Source organism: Rattus norvegicus, chromosome 5, assembly GCF_021556685.1.
Source record: "Rattus norvegicus strain SHRSP/BbbUtx chromosome 5, alternate assembly SHRSP_T2T, whole genome shotgun sequence".
NCBI classification, from domain to species: Eukaryota; Metazoa; Chordata; class Mammalia; order Rodentia; family Muridae; genus Rattus; species Rattus norvegicus.
Window position 1 is genome coordinate 81,765,349 of NC_141538.1, and position 21,426 is coordinate 81,786,774.

Below are 21,426 nucleotides of genomic sequence, written 5' to 3' on the forward strand. Positions count from 1 at the left end.
GGAGTTGCTGCATTTCTTGTCAGGTCTCTCTTTTTGTGGGCGTGTACCTCTGTGTGTGTTTACAACACAGGACTGTTTTATAACGGTGTGTCCTGGCTTCCTTTTTGTCCCCAACAATGTAGTATAAATGCTATTGTGCACGTGAGGACTCCTCTCCCACACGGTGGCACTATATTTAGCAAGTTGTATAGATCCCGGCTCAGCTGTTGTAGTCATGGCCTGCTCCGTGAGCCTAGCCTAGAACTGGGCCCTCCTAATGCTCTGGTGGTCTGCTTTGCTTCCTAGTCCTGTCCCAGAGGAGGGTGATCAGAAGCGTCTTCTGGTGACAGTGTGGAACCAGGCCAGTGAGACCAGGTGAGGAGACCTGCTGTGCTGGGCTGAGAACCTTCTCTGGTTGGGGGGTAAGCATACTTGAGGGGTTTACTTCATACCTTTAGGCTAAATGAGTTTCAGAGGCTGCTACCCTGAGTCCCTATCATATGGTGGTAACAATGAAAGGAAAGCCACGACATTGCCAGTGAACATTTGCAAGCTCTTGGTATCAACAAGGCAGGGCTTGACCCAGGGATGGCAGTAGCATACACCAAGACTCTGCTCTTAAGGTGCCTGCTGTCTGGGAAGGATACTAGGCACTGTCTGGAGATAAAGTACAGTAACAGCACGCACGTAACACAGTTCTATAGGATGATGTGCACGGCTACCACTGGGCGTACTTTGAGTCACTACTGTCCTTAGTATCCGGCATACACATGCCTAGTGAATACTAACCTCTCAAACAGATGGGATGACCGAAAATGAGTAAGTGACTCTTAGGGAAGGTGACTCGGAGAGCTTCGTAGGAAATATGGACTTTTGAACCTGGGCAGAGAGTAAGAATAAGATAAAGAGGCAGGAGCATTCTGGGCCAGGCGTGGTGTAAGTAAGCAGGAAGTAATGAGGAAGCAGGAGTGGTTGTGGTGGCCTCAGGCTGCCATGAGAAAGCTTGGTTTAGGTGTGCAGAGGTGTGTGTGTGTGTGTGTGTGTGTGTGTGTGTGTGTGTGTGTGTGTAACACACTGATCTTGTAGGCGGTGGGGACAAAGGAAGCAGTCGTGATTGTAAAGAATGAGAAGCAGATATTATAACAGTGGCAGGGGTGTGGCAGGCAGGCAGCACAAGTGATTGAGTGATCAAGAGAGCAGGTGGGAGCATCTGCCAGCCATGCCCAAAGGAGCAGGAACAGAATGGGGTTCATTTCACAGAGGTAATACGAGAGTCTGGGAGGCCTGGTGGCCAGTAGCACTTGTCCAGCACCTAGAGTAGACTAATCAGTATTTAAAAGGGCCCTGTGTGGACCAACATTAGCTCCGCTCTCCAGCCTAGACCTGGAAAATGTTTTGGGGGTTGAATGTTTTTTGTATAGGCACCATGTTGGAGACTGAACCCAGAGCCTTGTATGTATCAGGCAAATGTTCCACCATCGAGCTACATCCCAACTCCTGAGCTCTTCCTGGAAACATAAGTCCCACTGGCTAACATGCTTTTTTAGGGGTCCCTTTTAACCTTGAGAATGAAGAGGTTTTGTTTTGATGGAATCTTCTTTTCATCAGGGAATGATGCTAATGGTAGTCCTTTCCTCATCCATCCACTCATCCATCCATCCATCCATCCACCTGGCAACCAACCTTCTAGGTGCTGAGCACTCATGCAGCTCTCTGGAAGGGCAGTGAGGGGGACCTGAGGACATGGGTGGAGAAGGGGGCATCACACTAACACCAGGCACTTCACTTGCTGGGTGCAGAGCTGAGTCCAGCCAAGAACGCATTACGTCATTTGTGCTAACTTCCTAGAAGTGCTGACTGAGGCTTGGGAAGATGGGACCTTGCTCAGGGTCATCCAAAGAGTGAACAGGAAAGCTAGGGAGAAAAGCCAGGCAGTTGGATCTAAGTTCTATCCTTATCGTTACATTGCCTCCTGGCCCAAAAGGACAGAGCAGAGAAGGTGGAGTTGTGAAATGAGGCAGTGTCTGAAGACTCATCGGTGTTTTGGGAAACTCAGGTGAAATGTAGGCCTTCAACAGAGCTGAGACGGAGTCGGCGCAGGCCCAGCCAGGTAGAGCCATAAGTTCTCTAGAGAGAGGTTTTCCTCCAGTGCAACCGGTCCTGGGTTCTGGCTGGACGTCAGAATCTCCCAGAGCATCTGTATGGATCACAGGTCCCCTGGAAACCTAGGCATCAGATGGCTAAACCCACATCTCCATGAGCAGGACCTGGAGGTCTACATTTAAACCAGGCCCTGTGGTGAGCTGATGAAGCCAGTTTGGTGTCTGGGATGCTCTTTGGCCATTGGGACATACCTGGAGGAGACCAGCAAGAGAGTGACTGACACATGCTGTAGCTCCAAGGTTCGAGAAAGTCTTTGGTTGGGACAAGGTGAAAGAGAATTGACAGGAATGGCTTGGTTGCGGCGAGGGTCAGATAGACCTGTTGCTCTGGCATCACCAGCAGTCTGTGAAGGGAGGGAGAGATGCTGGTAACCCGAGCGTCTAGGTGAGAGTGGTGTGTGCTGGGGATCTTCAGATTGAATGGATGAGACAGACTGCCCAGTGCACTGAGTGGCAGGCCCTGTATTTGAAGGGTCAATAAACTGCTTCATGAGCCCTAACCAAGGTCCAGTGGAGTGTCAGAGAAGCAGAGGGGCACCCTGCAAGCTCTCGGTGGGGATGAGTACTAGAGCTGAACCTTCCAAGGGAAGCGGGTAGGTAGAGCTGCTGGGTGGAGGAGCCAGAGATGCAGGTCACATTTGTGGAAGAGAAAGGGAGGCCAGGGTAAGTGAGTCAGCCTCCAGCAAGGCCGCCTGATCAGGGCGCTGTCACCACCAGTTGCCTATTTTGGGAAAGTGAGATTCTTGATTAAATAAAACACAGCCAGACTCATGGTCAGAGTCCTAGCCCTATGCTCAGAAGGGCCAGGGCAGGCTCAGGCAGGCCTGCCTCTAGAGCAGATGGCTCCACCAAGGCTGTTAGCACCATGCTGGCTGTTTTCAGCCTCCTGTGCTTTATCAATGTTCTGAAAGAGGAGGCCCCTGGCCCCCAGGGTAGACAGACAGCAACTGCAGAAAACTAGGGCTCTGCTGAGCGCTCACAAATCAAATTGTGTTTTTCTGAAGGACAAACATTCAACTCCTCAACAGGAAAGGCCGTTCCTGAAGGTGGGAGACAAACATTGACCGAACTGTTTTCCTGAGCCAAGCATTTTCTGTACATTATTTCATTTAATGCGGGGTCTCGAGGGGCAAGGATTACGATTCCTTCCCCTCAAACACCATAACGCCTTGAGGTTATATAACAGCTGGTACTTAACGAGCATTTATTTCATGTGAACATTAAGCCCATGGCATGCCTTATCTAATTTAATCCTCACTTGGCTCTTTTATGGCAGAGGAAACAGGCACAGAAAGGTTATGTAACCCGTCCAAAGTAACACAGCTGGAATGTAGGGGAAAAAAAAATCAGCTGCAAATCCAGGCAGTCAGATGAGTTTGTAGTCACATCCCAGTACACTGACCTACCTCTCGTACATGACGAATGACTCCCAAACCATTCCCCTTCCCTGTCAGTGGCTTGCTCCTCCAACCTTGAGGTATTTCTTCAATACATGTAGCTTTAGACACCAGCAGTCGGATGTGCAGTGGGCACGTTCTGAGGGCTGTAGGCAGGAAGAGGGAGAGGAGAGGTCCTCCCGGTTGCTGCAGATCCGAGTTTCAATCCCCGGCACCCATGGAAAAGCCAAACATGGCTGCACACAAGCCTATAACCCCTCGTACTGTGGGGGTCAGACACTGATGATTGGCTCTTCTAGCTGCCTGCCTAGCTGTAGCTTCGGTGAGAGACCGCGTCCTGAGGGAATACATTGGAGAGTGGGGTGCCCCAGTGTTATATGCCTGTGCACCCCTCCACCCATCCTAGACACATAGAATCCCGGAAGCAGAGCTGTGGGTTTCAGCTGTGTCAGCATCTTGGCAGGAGCTGAGGAGAGCCGGTGAGCCCCTGAAGGGGAACCACTCCCTTTCCCAGCTCCGTGCCTCAGTTTCCTTATCTGTAAAATCCGGCTATCTCCAGGGCTTTTTTTTTTTTAAATTCCGATTTCAAACATCTGTGAATATTAAACAATTACAGCCACTTTCATAAAGGTGCTCGATAAACAACAACAACAAAACAAACAAACAAAACCCCAAACCCAAAACTATAGACCTTTCCAAAGCTAATCGAAGAAGATAGAAGTCAGATGTGAACCCCCAGAAGTGCACAGCCCTAGTCTACCCTTTATCAATATGTAGTCTTCTTTCTCTCAGCCTCACCCACTTCCCCTCCTCCAGTGTGTCACTTTCCTGTGTCACCAGTATTGTGTGTGTGTGTCATATATATATGACAACTTCTAAAGAAACAGAACCATGAAGATATAATCATACTCAGAATAATAGTGAGCTGTCTAATTCCTCAGTGCTTTGAACATGGAGCTAAGCGGTTTGGAGGTCCTGGCGGATGGTAAGCAGAAGCTGAACTGAAGCTTCTAATATCGTTTACATCACTTCCCGAACTTGTAGCCAGAGAGCAGCTTTGGAGAGAGATGTAACTGTTCCTCTGGAAGACAGACATTTGACTCATCGATGTGAAAGACCATTGTGGAAGGAAATGAATAGATTTAAGGAAAGCATATATATTATACATAATATATGCTTTATATATAAGTATATGTAAAGCATGCATATCTATCTATCTATACATATATAATTAACAAATACAATCTTATATGATAATAGTCGCTGCTTGTGTGGAAGGTCTCTTTTGTCCTGTGTCAGGCAGTACTCTAGGAGCAGCCACTCCTTTAACTTTGTCAAGGAAAGTGTGGCTTAATATCAGAAAGCTTACGTCCAGCAGTGGGTCACGCACACAGTATAAAGAAAAAAGTGAAGAGAAAAACAGGTACTCAATTTAAGGCATCACGCTAGAAATAAAGCTCAAGTCGTAAAACCCGTGAAACAAAATAGTTTGAGGCGCTCGAATGAGCGGATTAATGTGCTTTCCCCAAGATGTAGGAAGTCTCAGCTTGCGGAAAGCTGAGCGGTCCTACCATGTGCTCCGTGAAGTTGCCTCTGAGCCTTGCCTTTCTGTTCCCTCTCTCTGAGATGTGCTTCCTCTTCCCCTTTCTGGCTCTGCTCATAAGACATCCCACAAGCTCCCATGCCTCGACTACCTCTTGTGCCTCCACAATGTGTTGCCCTCACTGTGCATCTGTCAGTCTCACCCCATCTTGTGCCGGGCCCTGCATCGCTGTCTTGACTGCTATTTAGATCCCTGACTATTTGTCATGTTTCCTTAACACTGGGGCTCCTTGCCCGGCGCTTGCCAACCACGGGCATGATGGATTCCCCCACTTGTCAAGTCTTTGCTGAGTGCAGAAGCCTGGAGCTGAAGCCTTGGCAGTGAGCAGGAGCCAAGGCATGGTTCCAGAGCCTCTTCACAGAGGGGGGACTGCCATCCGCTCCTGCGCGGGCCCAAGTTGGTAAGCTGGCTGGTTGGTACCTTGCCGTATGCTCAGGCTGCTTATATAAGCAGTTCTTCCTCCAAAGGGTTTTCAAAGCAGCCTTTAGAAGTAGCTAATTGAAGAACACTCAGAGAGAGGGTCCCTGCTTGTGGATGTTAATTGTGACAGTTTACTCTGCCTGAATGATCATGAAATCACTGGAGGCCCCTTAGCAGGATACAAAGCTCAAGGGAGGCTATTAACCATTTAGCATTCTCCAAGCACTAGGGAATAAAAATTCCACTTACAGCAGAGCAGGGGGAGGCAATGTTTATTACAACGAAAGCCCGAGCCTGGAGACCTACAGTGGCAGCTAGCACGAGTGCAGAGTGTACTTCACCTCACAACCAGCCAAGACGCTCCCAAATGTGCTGACGAGAAAAACAAACTTGCTAGGAGCGCGTTGGTAGAGTCTCTAAAGCTGTCCCTGAGTGGCAGCTGTCTGGGTCTGCTGCTGTGGCAGTCTAGCCTGCTAGTACCACCCCGGCCCCTTTCCAAGAGGGAAGAGTGTTCAGAACGGTGGGGTAGGAAGGGGTATTAGGGCTACTGCACCATCCTCCTTGAGCGAGTCCTTAATGAGGCCTCGAATGATGGGGACAGGGAGGAGGAGGCAACCATGAGCCACAGCTAGAGAAGCAGCCAATGAGGCCATGGAGAGAGACAGCTGGGGCCGCGGTTCAGAACATGGTTTGGCAGGCAGGTGGCCAGTGTTGGGGACCAGTCCCCAGTGTTTTGTGTCTCTTGGCTTGGGTGTCTGGGAGAAGCTAGTTTTGTTGTGGTTACAACTCTCAGGTGGCAAGCTGTCACCCTTTCCGGAGAGTCCAAACAATATGTATTTACGGAGGCTTCTCAGCCTGGACTTGACCATGGGTGGGTACATGTAGAATCCATGGAGAACTTCCTCTGGGCTCCCATGCCCGGACACTGCCTTGAACCAACTGGGTTTGGATCTAGGCATGAACTCTACAGCTTAAAAATCTCAAGGCGGGTTTTGTAGGCAGCCCTTGGATGCTGCTGAGAGTTGTTGCCTCCTGGGTCTGACCCCTGAAAACCAGCTTCCTGGGAGGTGCATCTGCAGGGAGTTTTACTAACTCCCTGTGCTAACCAGAGAAGGCTAGGTCCTCTCTGTGGTTCCTTCGGAGAGTGAGAGTTAAGCTGCCAGTGTTGTGCTCCAGTTGAAATACGTGTGGTGTTCTTAGATAGTAATAAATCCACCCTACAAGGGAATCTGGGTTGGGAGCTGAAAAAAGAGAGGAAGGAAAGAAAAACAAAACAGAACGAAGATTCACAAAAGGCTCAAGTGTCAAGGTCAAGTAGAATGTGGTACAATAAAGGCCTTTAAAAATCCGTTTATATAGTACCCTCCCACTGCAAAAGCAGTGGCTGTTCCCCTATGAAGATTTGAAAACAAAGATTGCTAACAATGCCACCCTACCAGACACAACTGTTGTTTGCCTTTTGTGGCTCTGTTTCCCGTGAAATTGAAGCTTTGCACACACCCTTTTCTCTGACAATAGCAAGCGTCGGCATTTCATTAACATTAATGGACGCCATCACTATTAAAAGCTATTAATCAGTTTGTGATGGTTGGACATGCTCTAGGCAGTTTGAATTCCTGCTACCCAAGAGGCCCAGTCTGGCAAGGTATGAGGCCTGACCTTGGTTCTTGCCTGCCTGCCCCGTTGACGGTTGGGTCAGGTGGTCACTGTGACTTTTGTATGTCGGGTATGTTTGGAACTTGAGCTCCAGCCATCTGAGAACAGCCGAGGCCCTGCTTGGATGTGAGGCAAGGCTATGTGAATAGAGGTCCCATAACTTTCCTTACTGCATGTCCCCAGCCGAGGGGGTGATTGAGAATCTCTGATGGGGACAGCCCTCTCCACCTAGCCAGCACTAGAAGGGCTAAAACCCTCCAGGTAGCCTGAGCTCCTGTGTCATCAGAGAGTGCGGCGTCTGCCCAGACCTAGGACGCTCTGGTTTCCTCAGACCTGACTAATAAATACTCAGTATTCTGTGACTTCGGGAAGGGGACCAACCAAGCTTGGTGCTTTCCTCTAGAGACTGGGTAGAACCCCCTTTCCCACTTGACAAAGTGGGCAGAATGAAGGAACAGAAGTGCCCTGAGGAAACCACAGGTAGACTGTGGAACTTAGCCATGTTTGACTTCCTTGAACAGACAGCGGGAAACTCACTCTCTGCTCTTCTCCTAGGCAGCATGCGCTCATTGGCTGCATGAGCTTTGGGGTGAGGTCTCTCTTGACTCCGGACAAGGTGAGCTGCTGGGAAGCTTCTGGAGCAACAGCCCACCCAGGCCCTGGCTGGCACAGTCATATTGACCCTGGAAGTGTTTGGGTTGAGCTTCTCTCTGTGACGTTGTGTCCCACTGAGGCAGATGTTGGTAGTCTAAATTATAGGCTGCTGCTGTCACTGGCCTGTCTAAAGGTTTAGGTTCCCTTCCAGAGGGGAGTTTGGCAGCCCCTAGGCTCCCTAGGAAGTACTGAGTCTGGCAGACGCCATGATGCCACGATGGGTCCTCTTGATCTGTCTTCTGGGCTCAGGAAGTGCTTGGATGGGTGGAACACACTGAGGCTGGTGTCTTCTCAGGCTGGGTGAGGACACTCAGGAGGTGTCACCCAGGAGCCACCGGGAGGCTCAGGAGTCCCCTCCTTTGGATTGCTGTCACTTACCTGGCCTTTCATGGCACTGCAGTCCCAACCTAGAAGCTCTGAGTAGAGAGGGGTAACATTGCTTTTGCACATCTTGAAAATGTCCTTGTGGCCCGTTTTGAGACCCTGCCACTCAGCTTTGTGTCCTGGAATGAAGTCAAGAGATGGCTGATGTGGAGTTCTCTTGATAACCTTGGTTTCCACACCCTCAGAAAGGTGCTGCTCATGGAGACTGCATGGGTCTTGAGTATCTGCTTCTGTGGCATCTCCACTGTTCTTCACTCTTTCCTTTTTGTTCTTAAGCAAGTATTTAGTGAGCACCTACTGTTTACCAGGCTCAACATTAGTTATGTCAAAGAATCTGGCTGGAGGCAGGAGTCAGGGGGGAAGGGGCAGGGGTAGGAGGAGGGCAAGTCCATAACTGTCCAGAGCTAAGAGACTGAGAGGGATGATCACTTCTGTCCAGAGAATCAGGGAAGGCTTCCTGAAGGTGGTAACCGTGGGGCTGAACCATCTGCTTTGGAGGAATGATGACCAGCTGCAGGATTTTTGGTTCTTTGATTGTTTGTTTTTGTTTCTGAAGGGTTAGTGGTACCGTAACCTGTGCTCTCTGCCTCTTTGGACTGCTCATATCCTTCCCTCCCCCATGACAGGAGATCAGTGGCTGGTACTATCTGCTAGGGGAGGACCTGGGTCGGACCAAGCACCTCAAGGTGGCTAGGCGGCGGCTCCAGCCACTGAGAGGTATGTACAAGCCCCTTGAAGCTCCCTGACCCTAACTGAGTGACATTAGCCTCTGCCTCCCTGGCACTTCTTGCCAGTGCCTATAAGATTGCAGGCTACTCCTGACCAGGATGTCACTACCATATGATAAACGTTGAAAGTTTGTGCCATCTGGCGTCACACAGATCAGTCCCCTGTCTCACTTACAGAAGCTTCAGGACTTCCCAAGAGTCTCCTTTCCAGGATTTATGTCTCAGAAGCACTCCCTACCTCCATCCCTCCCTCCCCTCCATGACACCTTGCTGACCTTGGAACCCCACCGCTATAAGCTTGCTTCTAGGGCCCTCCATGAGCCTAAGACTCAGGGCTTGGATATCATGTCCCCTCGGTCCTGTCCTTACCCTCAGAGCCCTGTCTCCTGAGCCTCTGCTTGCTCTGAGCCTTAGCATCTTTCTGCCCTGGAAGCCAGGGATTGTCCTGACAATCTTTGCCCTGACAGTCTCACCCACGGCCCTCATGCCGGTAGGAGCTTTCTGACTCAGCGCTATCCCCTTCCAGATGTGCTGTTGAGAATGCCAGGAGATGGGGACCCTGAGAATGGGGAGAAGCTCCAGGTAGGTGGGGACACTCCTGGCTGGGGCTTGTGGAATCTGAGCATGGCTCGAGGGTCTTGGTCAGTTCCCTCTTTGTCAGCGTCTTGGTTCCAGAAATGACTGTGAAAGAGGGCAGCTTGGGCTTTGGAACACAGCAAGCCACGCATTGTGAAGGACGGTTCTTAACTTTCCTAAGATGTGGCATTGGAAATCACCCTGTACACAGGTCTTGGTCTTTCATGAGCTTGGCAGGAGTGGGAGAGAGCCAGGAAATGTAGGTGACTGGGTCTTTCTGATTTCTCTCTCTCTCTCTCTCTCTCCCTCTCTCTTCCTTTCTTTTGGCTTTAGAAATAGAGTCCTCCCTTCCCTCAGGTCCCCAGAACCTGTGTGTCTTAGAACCATGGCCAAGTCATCTTCACAGGTTAAGCCCCGCTGGTGCTGGGAAAGCAGCCACACATAACTCTGAACCTGAAAACGATGGATGACTTCCTACCAGCTGTTAATCCAGAGAGGAACACCATATAGGGATTTGGGTGAATTGTCCAAAGTTCATTCGATCTCTTTGGAGAACCTGTCATGGATGACTCATGGTTTTCTTTAATAGGAGAAGGAAAATCAAACTCTCCACGATCAATTGGCCCCTGGGGTGATATTGTGATCTAACTTTCATCACCTCCTGTGAGGTGGCTGTCACCACCCCATCTAACAGATAAGGGGACTTATTGATCCCAGGCTGTTATGTCACTGTGGCCACACAACCAGCGAGAGGTTGGCAGAGTCTCTTTATCTCTTCTGTGCACCGTGCCACACTGTCTCTAGAGTGTGTCCTCACCAAGAAGACACGTGATGTTGGTGTTGGCATACTCCTTGACCTTTTGTGTTGAAATTAGCCCCTTGGGTGCTATTGTACACCCATTCATCCAAACTGTTTTATACTGTGGGGTAGTTAGACCCGTGAGCACCCAGCCTGGTGCTGGGGTCTGGGACAGAGCCTTGGCTCACTCCTTTGTGGAACATACAGTTCAGAATATCACTCCCATCACAGTAGCTGTTTGCTTGCCTGCAGCTTCTGAGTGCCTGCTGTAGCAAGCAGTACTGAGGGCAGAGCCACAACTTCTATTTCACGTTAGGTAATGTCATTGTGTCCTGTACAAACAACCAGCCCCCACTGTAGTGCTAGGGTAATCTGCCAGGCAAGTGCTTTACCCCCAGATGTGTTTTCTATGGTTTCACTAGGAGTTTAGAAGCCTCCTCTAGCTTCAGGGATCGTTCCAAAGATCTCCCCATTCTCTGTGGGGAGGGAGTGACCACAGAGTCACCCTAGGAATATGTGGGAATGACTTGGATATCTGTATTGCAGGTCTCTAGGTAGCCTGGGAAAGACCTGCTTTGTGCTAGATCCTGCCTACTGTTCCATGTCCCCAAGGATACTGTTCTGAATTGAATAGGATTTAGGGTTTTGTGCATCTGATGATGTCCACAGTGCTCAGCACCAACAGTGACTGGCAGAGGTGTGGGGAAATGAGAGAGAGGTCACTTATTCAGATCCTCCATTCGAAAGACCTAGAGGTAGCTTAGCACAGTGGCAGTATCTTAGCCAATGAGGTTTATCCGAGGCACGATTATGGCTAATCAAAAGACCTAGAGGTGTAGGTCACCTACCCAGGGTCACTCAGCAATCAAGCCAAGGGACAGCCTCTGCTCTGGGTACATGAGTGAGCAGATGGGCTTTTCAAGGGACTCATAGGAGGGGGGGGGCTGGGTTCATGCTGTGCTACTTACAAGACCTGATCCTGGGACTGCAAGGTACTGAGTGCAGGGCCTGGGTTCTAACCTGGCGTTTGACTGAAACCTCTCTAGGCTTCCACTTCTTTGTTGTTACGATGTGGAGGAGGTGCCCTCATGGCTGGAAACCCATTTGCACATTTGACCGTATGGTCTGCGTGCCATCAGTTCCTTCACATAGCCCATTTTTGTGAATCCAGAAGCTGGCTTTTAAGTAGCTCCCGAGTGCCCACCAGTCTCCAGGTGTTTTGTATTCCCTGACTTAAGATGGGTTGTTTATGGGTATAGTGTTCACAGCAGCCCAGATTGTCCCCACTGGGTTAGCCTACTGGATTTGCTCCTAGGGACCCTGGGACTTGCAAGGAGGCGTGCTGTTGTTACAGAACAGGGTGTGTTTTCTGCACGAGTTTCCCTCCAGCAGGCAGTAAGGGCTGTTTGTGAGAACACTGCTTTCACAGAGTGGCCCAGGGCAGAGAACGCAGCCAGAACAAAGGCGCCCTCTCCCAGCCAGGCCGGAGGAATACTAACTAGTTGACAGGAATTTTAATATAAAACTCTCCCTCTTCCTTGTCATTCTGAGGTTTCAGGAAGCCTTCGGGCTTATCTGCAGAGGCACACAGCACAGACAGGGCTTGGGGAGGTGAGGGGTGATTTCCTGCTATTCTTTTGAGGGGCGGGCTTCCCAGGGCGGTCATGCCAGGCTGACGGGCAGTGTGGGCTCCAGCTACTGGGGGAGAGCTGGGCTTTCATGGGGAGGCAGCTGAGGCAGGATCTGCAGCCATGAACCGCTTCAATGGGCTCTGCAAAGTGTGCTCAGAACGCCGCTACAGGCAGGTGGGTGCTCGATCCCCCCGGGTACTGTGTGGTATGGAGTGGGGGCTCATCCATATAGAATCTCTCTCCACAAGGCCCTCTGTGCCTCCTCCTGTTCCCTGCAGGCACATTAGAGACAGGGGCTGGACCCATGACCCAGCCTGCTACCTACTGCCCTAGGTACCAGGCAGCTGAGGCCAGTTCTGAGTGTTGTCCTACCCACTGCCTGGGGTCCTCAATGAAATAATTTATCTGTTGTTGTTGTTGTTTGTTTTTTGCTTTTACTTTTATCATCTAGGAAGAAATGATTGTATAAAAAAAAAGAGAGAGCCATCTGAGATTGCTGGTGGTAGGTTTGGGCTGGGGAGCTAAGTGACTCCTGAAAGCTGCAGTATTGCTGACTTCACTGCTCTGGTGGGCAGCAGTGCCCATGTATGTCCCTTGTGTGTATTGGTGTACGCTTCTATGTGAGATGTGATGTATGTGCATGCGTGTCCTTTCCTCCTGGCTGCCGCGATGCCTTGACGTACGTGACTGCATGGCTGTGGGTCCGGAGGCCAGCTTCTTGCCAGCGTCTGTCTCTTAGTTCCTGGGCTGGGAGGCAGGGAAGAGTCAGGAGTGGTGGTCATGTTCACCCTGAAGACTTTTCTAGAACTAGGCATTTCTTTCTTATGAAATAGGAATGGGGGTCGGGGTAGGGATAAAGGTAAAATATATCCAGATTTGCATAGTGTCCAAGCAGGAGGGACCATACAAATTGCCCTGACTGCAAAGATACAGGGAAGGTCCTCATTAGAATCTGGAGCCTAACCCATTAGTGTGTAAGTGACAGGGAGAGCCCCCCCACACACACACACACTTACCTCCACCATTCGGGACCCAGCTTTTCCTTCTAACATTTCCCTGCTCTCAGGTCCTGCCCTGCTGGCCTCAACCTATATTATATTCCTTACTTTCCTGAAGTTGGACAGAGCAATCCCTGTGGCAAGAGCATTTAGGTGTTAATAAGGCAGGGTGAACACTAGATCGAAGGTAATGAAATCTCAGGTGTCCTTGGGCCAAGGGGCCGAGCACGGGGATGTGCTGGTGGCCAGAGGGGACCTGGTGCATGCACGGTCCGGATTCAGGGTAAGATGGCTCCTGCATTAACACTGGGGCAGAATCTAGCACACTAAGCTTTCTATGGGACCGGGGCTCTAGTTTATCATGGTCCCCTTTAACTGACTCTCTTGAGCAATTTACAGTCCCTTTTCCTTAAAACAGGAGTAGTCAAATAGAGGCAAGCCTGTGGGAGTAAAAGGTGATCCTGTAAAGTGCTTGACTTGTGTCTGCTGCTCACCTCCAGGGAGTGGACAATAAATGCTGGCAGTTAGGGACAGGGGCCCGCGTGTGATAGAGCATCAGACACTCTGCAGGTGCTAGCATGGCTGAGACACAGAGCGGTGGTGGTGTTTATCCTTGACAGGCAAGAGAAAGAACCACCCTGGGGAGGAAACCTGTCAGGGGCTGCTGAGGTCCCGGAGTCAGGAGAGGACTGTCTCCCTTCTTTTTTTTTAATATTTAAATATTTATTTATTATCTATAAGTACACTGTAGCTGTCTTCAGACACACCAGAAGAGGGCATCAGATCCCATTACAGATGGTTGGTTGTGAGCCACCACGTGGTTGCTCGGATTTGAACTCAGGACCTCTGGGAGAGCAGTCAGTGCTCTTAACCTCTGAGCCATCTCTCCAGCCCTGGACTGTCTCCCTTCTTGAGCCCATGGTCAGAGAGGAGCACTGGGGAAACATTCCCTCACTTTGGGCCTTGATGACCTTCTCTGTAAAATGGGCTTGCTGAAGCTGTATTAATTTGGGGGTATAGGACAGACTCTTGTCTTGGTGGACAGACTCTTTGGACATGACTCTGCGTGCTCAGAAGTCTCTTCTGCTAGGCCATGCCTTTGGTTTTTTCTAACCCCTTTCCCGCCATTCCTTTGCTAGCCAATGGGGTGGAATTGTTCTCTGAGTTGGCACTAAGGGAAGTGAAGAGAGGCTACTGGCCCTGCCTGACAGAACACCAGAGTGTGGAAACACCTTTATCTTCAGACCAGGGAACTGGGGCTTACCCTCCAGACAGGAGGGGCCATCCTCAGCACCCTGTGGTGTAGGATCGAGGCAGGGCTAGAAGGGTTTCTGAGTGGTGTGGAGTGTGGGTTCCAAGTACCCTGTTAGTCCCTCGGAGTGGCTCCTGCTGTCTTTTCTGGACCTCGGCTGCCCTGGCAACGAGAGGTCCCTTCAGCTTTCCAGGTTCACTCCCAGCTTTGTTTTGCTTTCTTTCCACTTTTTCCCCCCTTCTCTTCCTGTCTTAGCTATGTGTTTTCCCAGAATTCTTATGGGAATAGGGTATTTTCCTGCCTCCCTCCCCATCCCCCCTTGTCTGTCAGATTTCCTGTTTTACAAACTTGCTTTGAATCCAGGCCCAGGACTGGTGGGAAGCAGAGCCTCGGGGACCTTTGGTCACCCTGGGCTCCTGCCTGCTCCCTTTCCTTGTGCCTGGCCTTGGGTTCCCAGCGGGTGAATACAGGTGCCCAGCCCTGAGAGACAGCAGCAGGCTCTGCACATGACTGTGCCCTGGCTGACCTGTCCTAGGCTTGCTGAGCTGTTCCTCCTCTCCCAGTCCCTGTCCAGGATACCTTTCCTTTGTGCCTCCTTGGCCTGATCTTTCCCTCCCCTCTGGGTATCTTGGGACTCCCTCTTGAAGCCATTTTCTGACCTGGCAATCTGAATGAGCCAGTGGGCCACACAGCACACTGAATCGCTCCTTTTGTTTTTGGAAGATTTTTGTCTTGAAGGTTTTTTTTTTTTTTAATTATGCTTGTAAGTGTGCATGGGCATGTGTGCAGGAAGGTATGAGGTGTTGGGTTCCTCCTGGAGCTGGAGGTACAGGGGATTGTGAGCTTACTCGGAGGCTGGGAATAGAACTCAAGTGCCAGTGTTAGCAAGGGTAGTGTCTGTGCACTTCCCTCCTGAGCCAGTGGTTCTTGACCTGCGGGTCTTGACCCCTAACCCTTTCTCAGGGATCAGATCTCAGATATCCTGCATATCAGATATTTACATGGCAATTCCCAACAGTACAAAATACAGTTATGAAGTAGCAATGAAAATAACTTCATGGTTGGGGTCACAACCTGAGGAACCGTATTACAGGATAAACAGCATCAGGGAGGTTGAGAGCCACTGCACTGAATCATTTTCAAAGACGGGCGTGCTGTCCGGGGTGCACAGGCCTAAGTTCTATACAATCCCATTTTCCTTTGTTGCTTGTCACCGGCTTCTCTTTGGAGAGCTGTGTGTAGAGGCTTGTCCTAACTAGGAGCCAGAGACCAAGGGCCACCTTCCAGGGAACCCCGTCCCATGTACCTCAGCAGGGCGTGACACACAGATGGAGCTGGACTACAGAGTGTTTGGTCTGCAAAGAGTGTCCAGATGGCAGGGTCCTTTGATCAAACTTCTGAAAACTGGTGCTGTGGCCTCGTATCCATTCCCCTTGGCTGGCCTGCGGCTAGTACAGGCTTATCCAGGAGGCCTTGGCTCCGCCCGTGCCTATCTCTTCTCTTGGAAACTCTCTGGCTGCTCAGAGGCTCTGATCCAGCCTGCCCATGCCTGTGAGCCCCATTACTCTTCAGCTGACACTTGGCCATAGGCTAAGAGAGTACGTGCTGGATCGTCCTGCCTGGTCCTCGGGGAGGGCGGCCACCCACTTGGCTTTATTTCTAAATAAAATAAAGTGTGTGTCCTTAGCACAAGGCAAACCCTGGGCTAAGATCCCAAGACCTCCGTGGGAAAGGAAGCTGGTCTTCAGTGGAGAGAGGAGGTAGAACTCCAGATAGCTCTTGGGTAAAGGGCTGGGGCTGTTAGAACCAAGAGGAGAAATGTTTTCCCTTTTCCTGGATCCCATCCATTCTGCCCTCTGCTTGACTTTTCATAAGTCAGGGTTTAGGCGGTGGGTCATAGGTAGGTAGAGGAGGAGACTCCTTCCTTCTCAGCTCTGGTTCCCTGTGGAGGGGAAGGTGGCTCTGGGTGGGGCTTAGAGGCCTCCCAGCTTCAAAACTCTGGAGTAACTGGACAGGGCTGTGTCCTAGATCACCATCCGGAGGGGAAAAGACGGCTTTGGCTTCACCATCTGCTGTGACTCTCCGGTCCGAGTCCAGGCTGTGGATTCTGGTAAGTGAATGGCCCAGGACGGCAGCCCTACCCTCCCACCAGGCAGCTGGACTTTGCCGGCAGTTTGGAGCTGGACGGGGCCTCACACTGGATCACAGTCTGGCTTTTCAAAAGAAAAAGAATAATATTTTTAAATGACTTACAGATGAATCTGAGGTTTATGAAAATAGAGCCTTTTTGGGGGGGTTGTTTTATCAAAATGAAAATAGACTCTGTATTTTGTCTGATTGTTTCTGGAGAGGAGCTAAATTTGAATTCGGATGACTGTGGGGGGGCATTTATGAGCTTGCATCCTGTCTGTAATCCCATTTAATACTTAGAAGTGGACGTTCCAAGCTGGCTCATACCTGTAACCCTTGAACCTAGGAGGCAGAGGCAGGAGGATTGCTGGATGCTCAAAGCTAGTCTGGCCTACTCTGTGAGACTCTGTGAGACACACACACACACACACACACACACACACACACACACACACAGACAGACACACACACACACACACACCCCTTCAAGAGAAACAAACAGAAAGCAAGAACATAATAAGCAGAGGCTGGGAAGTGAGTCAATAAAGCACTCACCATGTAAGAGGGAGAACGCGAATTCGGTCTCCAGAAAAAAAAAAAAAGCCAAGCATTGTGGCTTATGCTTTAATTATACTCCTGGGGTGGGGGGTGGAGGAAGGAGAATAGTTGGGACTCATTCATTAGCCAGAGGAGCATACTTGATGAGAGTCCCAGGCCAGAGAGAGAGAGAGAGAGAGAGAGAGAGAGAGAGAAGATGGTGCCTGAGGAAACACTTGTTCTACAGAGGTTGTCCTCTGGCTTCTGTATATGCATGTGCATGTCTATATCTCCCTCTTCCCAACCCTCACACACAGCACACGTGTGCACGCACACACGCGCTCTCGCACACACACACACACACACACACACACACTCCTCTATTGCCAAAAAAATATCACTTTCTTACTGTTCTGAGGGACTCTAGTGAGGATGGGGTACGAGCACACTGAGAGTCGAGGGCAAAGGCCTTTGAGAGCCGCCCAGTTGGGCACCGCTGTGTGGAACAATAGAGAGGAAAAGGACAACTCTCGTCCAGTGTCACCAGGGATGTGTGGAGGATTCCAGGTTCTTTGAGGAGGTCTTAAGCCTCAGTGATTCCTGAGTGGCTTTTCTTTGTCCTTGCAGGGGGCCCAGCAGAGAGGGCGGGGCTGCAGCAGCTGGACACAGTACTACAGCTGAATGAGAGGCCCGTGGAACACTGGAAATGTGTGGAGCTGGCACACGAGATCCGGTGACAGGGGGCAGTGGGTGGCGGAAACCTCAGTGATGGCATATCTTCCCCACCCAGCCCTGGGCACACTGCCTTGCTCTGCTCTGCTCTGCTCGCTCCACTCTCTGCCCAGCTGTGAGCAATTTGCATTGCTCCTCAGGGAATCCATTGCTTGGCCTAGAAATGGGAAGGTTCAGGCTTAGATGAATTTTGATCCCACAGCAAACAGCAGGAAAGACGCTCTGAACGACCCCGTGGTCCCTGCCGTGGTTCCAGGGGGCCGGTTTAGCTAATTGTCTCTGCTACCGAATGGCTAAACCCTTTGTTTAAGGGACTGTAGACTGTGCAGATGTTTCAACTGCACAATTTAAATATCTGAGCCCTTCTTGACTCTGTGGGCTAGCACCCCAGTGGTCCATTTTGGACCCGCTTCTGGAAGGATGACATGGAAATCGCATTTCTCTTGCTCCTCTTGGCTTCTGTCACTTGCTTCCTACCCTGACTGGTTCTGATCTCCCCAAGTCTGAACTCCTGTGTGGAATTTCCAGGAGCTGTCCCAGCGAGATCATCCTGCTCGTGTGGCGTGTGGTCCCCCAGATCAAGCCAGGGCCAGATGGCGGAGTCTTGAGGCGGGCCTCCTGCAAGTCCACACATGATCTCCTGTCACCCCCTAACAAGAGGGAGAAGAACTGTACTCACGGGGCTCCAACACGTCCCGAGCAGCGCCACAGCTGCCACCTGGTGTGCGACAGCTCTGATGGGCTACTGCTCGGAGGCTGGGAGCGCTACACTGAGGTGGGCAAGCGCAGCGGCCAGCATACCCTGCCTGCACTGTCCCGGGCCACCACCCCTACTGACCCCAACTACATCATCCTGGCCCCACTGAATCCTGGAAGCCAGGTATGGACAGCTGAATGTGGAAGGGTCTTGGGTCCCTGCGGTAGGTTAGGATGTCTCCAAAACAGAGAATTGGATTGTGAGACCTGTGTGGCATGGCTGTTAGGGTCCTATCATTCTCGTGGTCCATGGAATGCACTTTGGAACAAGCTGCCGTGAAGGAGAATGATGTCTCCCAGAGGGCCACAGAGCCCTATTCACGGAGCTCTATTCCACCCTTTCCCCTTTAAGAGAACTGCTGTGCTACCCTTGTACCCTGAAACGTTATACTTCCATCCTCAGACCTGGGTGCAGCCCCCTGCTGGGCCGCTCTGCCCCGTTCTTGGGACTGAGTGAACTAGGTTTCTTGTCTTTCCTTTGCAGTTGCTGCGGCCTGTGTACCAGGAGGATGCCATCCCTGAAGGTGAGCTGTCCGAGATGCTAAGCCCTCTCAGCCTGGAGAGATCGTTGAGGTCAGCCAAGGTCGGGCCCGACTTCCCATTCTGAGTTCAGAGGCCTTTCTGACGGAGTTGGGGTTGCCTAACTTGAAACAGACCCCGACCCCTTTATCCTCTTAGCACCTTCGTCCCGTCACCAGATGACGTGTTATTTCCTTAAAGTCAGAATTAAGTCGGTAGAGAGGGAATCTGAGAACCATCCAAGGGACAGGTGCTTGGCATTTATCTTGGCTGTTATCCAGTGTTGCTGGGCAACCGCTTCTGGTAGGGGCTGTGGGCACCACGTTTGAAGCTGCAGGGAGAGCAGTCCTGGAATTCTGGGCTTCAAGGTCTCGGGTTGGAATCTTAGCTGTGGGACTTGAGCCAATCACCGCCTCCTCCTTTCACCTATAAAATAGGATCAGTTGCTCCTGCTTGGGGCCTGTCTGCAGGATTCTAGGGGAACACTTGTATGCAGTTGCTGCATGCTGGAAAGATGTTACACGGAAGCTACCTCAAGCTTTGTAGATGTCGCTGCCAGTTCCTTCCCTTTGGCCTGTACATTCTGGCAAGAAGTGGAGCTGGTATAAAGCAACCTCTTCTCCAGGAGCCCAGGGGTATGGGACTCTGGGGCAGGCCCTTAGGCCCCCACGCACCTGCCACAGAGTTCTGACCCCACAGTCTAGCTTGTCATGCAGTTCGTGAGGACTACCTGCAGTGCGATTGAACCTATCTGTGTCTAGAACACCCTGGGCCTCCTTCCTTGAGAGTGGCCTTTCCCATCTTGTCTTGGATTAGTTTCTGTGCTCTTTCCCTCCATTAGTGATAAGAAGAAGATTCTTAAAGTGGGCACTTGGGCCTTTGGGAAGAGGGGGCTCCAATTAGGCTTAGAATTCCTGATGGAAGGCACCTTCTTTCTTCCTCTCCCTGCTGGGAGCCTATGGGCTCTTGGGCCTAGCCTGCCGGAAGAAAAGCTGTGTTCCTCCTAGGGAGGAGCCCCACAGTGATTGAACAGTAAGTGTCTAAAAGCTTTTAGTGGGCACATTAGGGCAGAGTAAATATGTCACTGCTGAATGTCGATTTTATTAGGGGCAGGGCTGGGCCCAGTGTATCTCTGTAGGCCCAACCTCAGACCCAGGAACTGTCAGGCATCAGAGACACGGTAGAATTTAGGCAGAGCAGCTGAGGAGAAGCCTCCGGTTGTTGTTATTGTTCTGAAGCCATGTCCCGGGGTCCTGGGAAGATGTGTCACCTACACGGGCGTAGGTACACGGTCTGGGAGCTCTTCCGTCCTCTCCCACAGAGCTCCAGAGTTGCCTGTATGGTTGGTCCCAAACTGTGTCTGTATTTTGACTCCTCCTCTCTGAAAAATATAGTGCCAAAAAGGGCACGGTCACCTAAGCCTCGGGGGAAAGAACAAGTCAGGCAGAGATGATGGTGTTAATAACAGTGGGAGTGTTCTGAATTCCTTCTGTCCGGGTCTTATGTAGTCTGTGTGCACACACATGCACATGTTTGTATGTGTGTGGGTGTGTATGCACGTGGAGGCAGGAGGTCAAACCCAGGAGCCATCCACCTTATTTTATTGAGTCTCCCTGGGGCCTGAGACTTGCTGGTTAAGCTAGACTGGCCAGCCAGGGAGCCCTAGCGAGCCACCGGTCTCTGCCTCCTCAGTGCTGAGATTACAAGCACATGCCACCATGCCTAGCATTTTACTGGGGGTGTTGAGGAGCAGACTCAGGGCCACAGGGTGAGTGCAGCAAGCACTTTACCAACTGAGCCACCTCCCTGTCCCCTGTCTCAAGATTGTGACTTCACACACATTCTAGCACAGTGATCCTCTTGGTATCAAAGGATATCTTTTCCCATTCCCATGGATTAATTCTTTGCAGCCCAAGTCGTGAGTTGAGAGGAAGGAGTGAAATTCCAGGCACAGGGTTTCCCTCACACCGTGGTGCTGGCCTCTGATTCCTCTAGCTTGGAAGGAGGGGGCCTTTCAGGACGGAGAGCCCAGCCATCCTGCTTTGAATATCAGGGGCAGGGACCGCTCAGCCATCTTGCATTGAACAGGGTCTGAGGCCTTGCCAGAGCCTAAAGTGCCTGTCTGGGTGTAGTTGGCATATGTCCCAGGGCTGCTGTCTTTTGAAAGTTTACCATACCGCCAGAGCCAGAGGGCTGCCAGGGCTCGCCTCAGAAGCTCAGAGCAAAACCGTGTAATTACTGTGTTTGGTCAGTGAAGCAGGTGCTACAGGAAATGGAGATGATACAGGTTTAGGCCAGACATCACAAGAGGCGACAGGTGGGGGTTTGCCTTCGTGGGGCTCAGCACCCGGCCTGCAATCTGGATTGTTCTAAAAAAAAATGACTTGGGAAAAAAATCAGTTCCGGAGATCCACACCCCTTTGCCCCATATCACCAGGGTAGTGTGGGAGTGTACCTTTAGGGAGTGACTGCCACCTAGATTGGGCTGGTCCTGCCTAGTGCCCTTTACTAGC

At 51.0% G+C, this 21,426-nt stretch overlaps 1 protein-coding gene and 1 pseudogene across 12 annotated transcripts in view; both read left to right on the forward strand.

Moving 5' to 3' along the window:
- Window positions 1-21,426, forward strand: part of Rgs3 (regulator of G-protein signaling 3) — a 139,669-nt gene that overhangs the window by 44,251 nt on the left and 73,992 nt on the right. For 6 of the 12 annotated variants that reach the window (XM_087550850.1, XM_087550857.1, XM_087550858.1 and 3 more), the window contains 8 exon segments: window positions 286-354; window positions 7,773-7,833; window positions 8,882-8,972; window positions 9,510-9,565; window positions 16,268-16,349; window positions 17,534-17,639; window positions 18,167-18,518; window positions 18,879-18,918. In XM_087550850.1, the coding sequence (XP_087406976.1) occupies window positions 286-354; window positions 7,773-7,833; window positions 8,882-8,972; window positions 9,510-9,565; window positions 16,268-16,349; window positions 17,534-17,639; window positions 18,167-18,518; window positions 18,879-18,918 (857 nt within the window). 12 annotated transcript variants of the gene reach the window in all.
- LOC148005842 (U4 spliceosomal RNA) lies at window positions 11,116-11,183 on the forward strand (annotated as a pseudogene).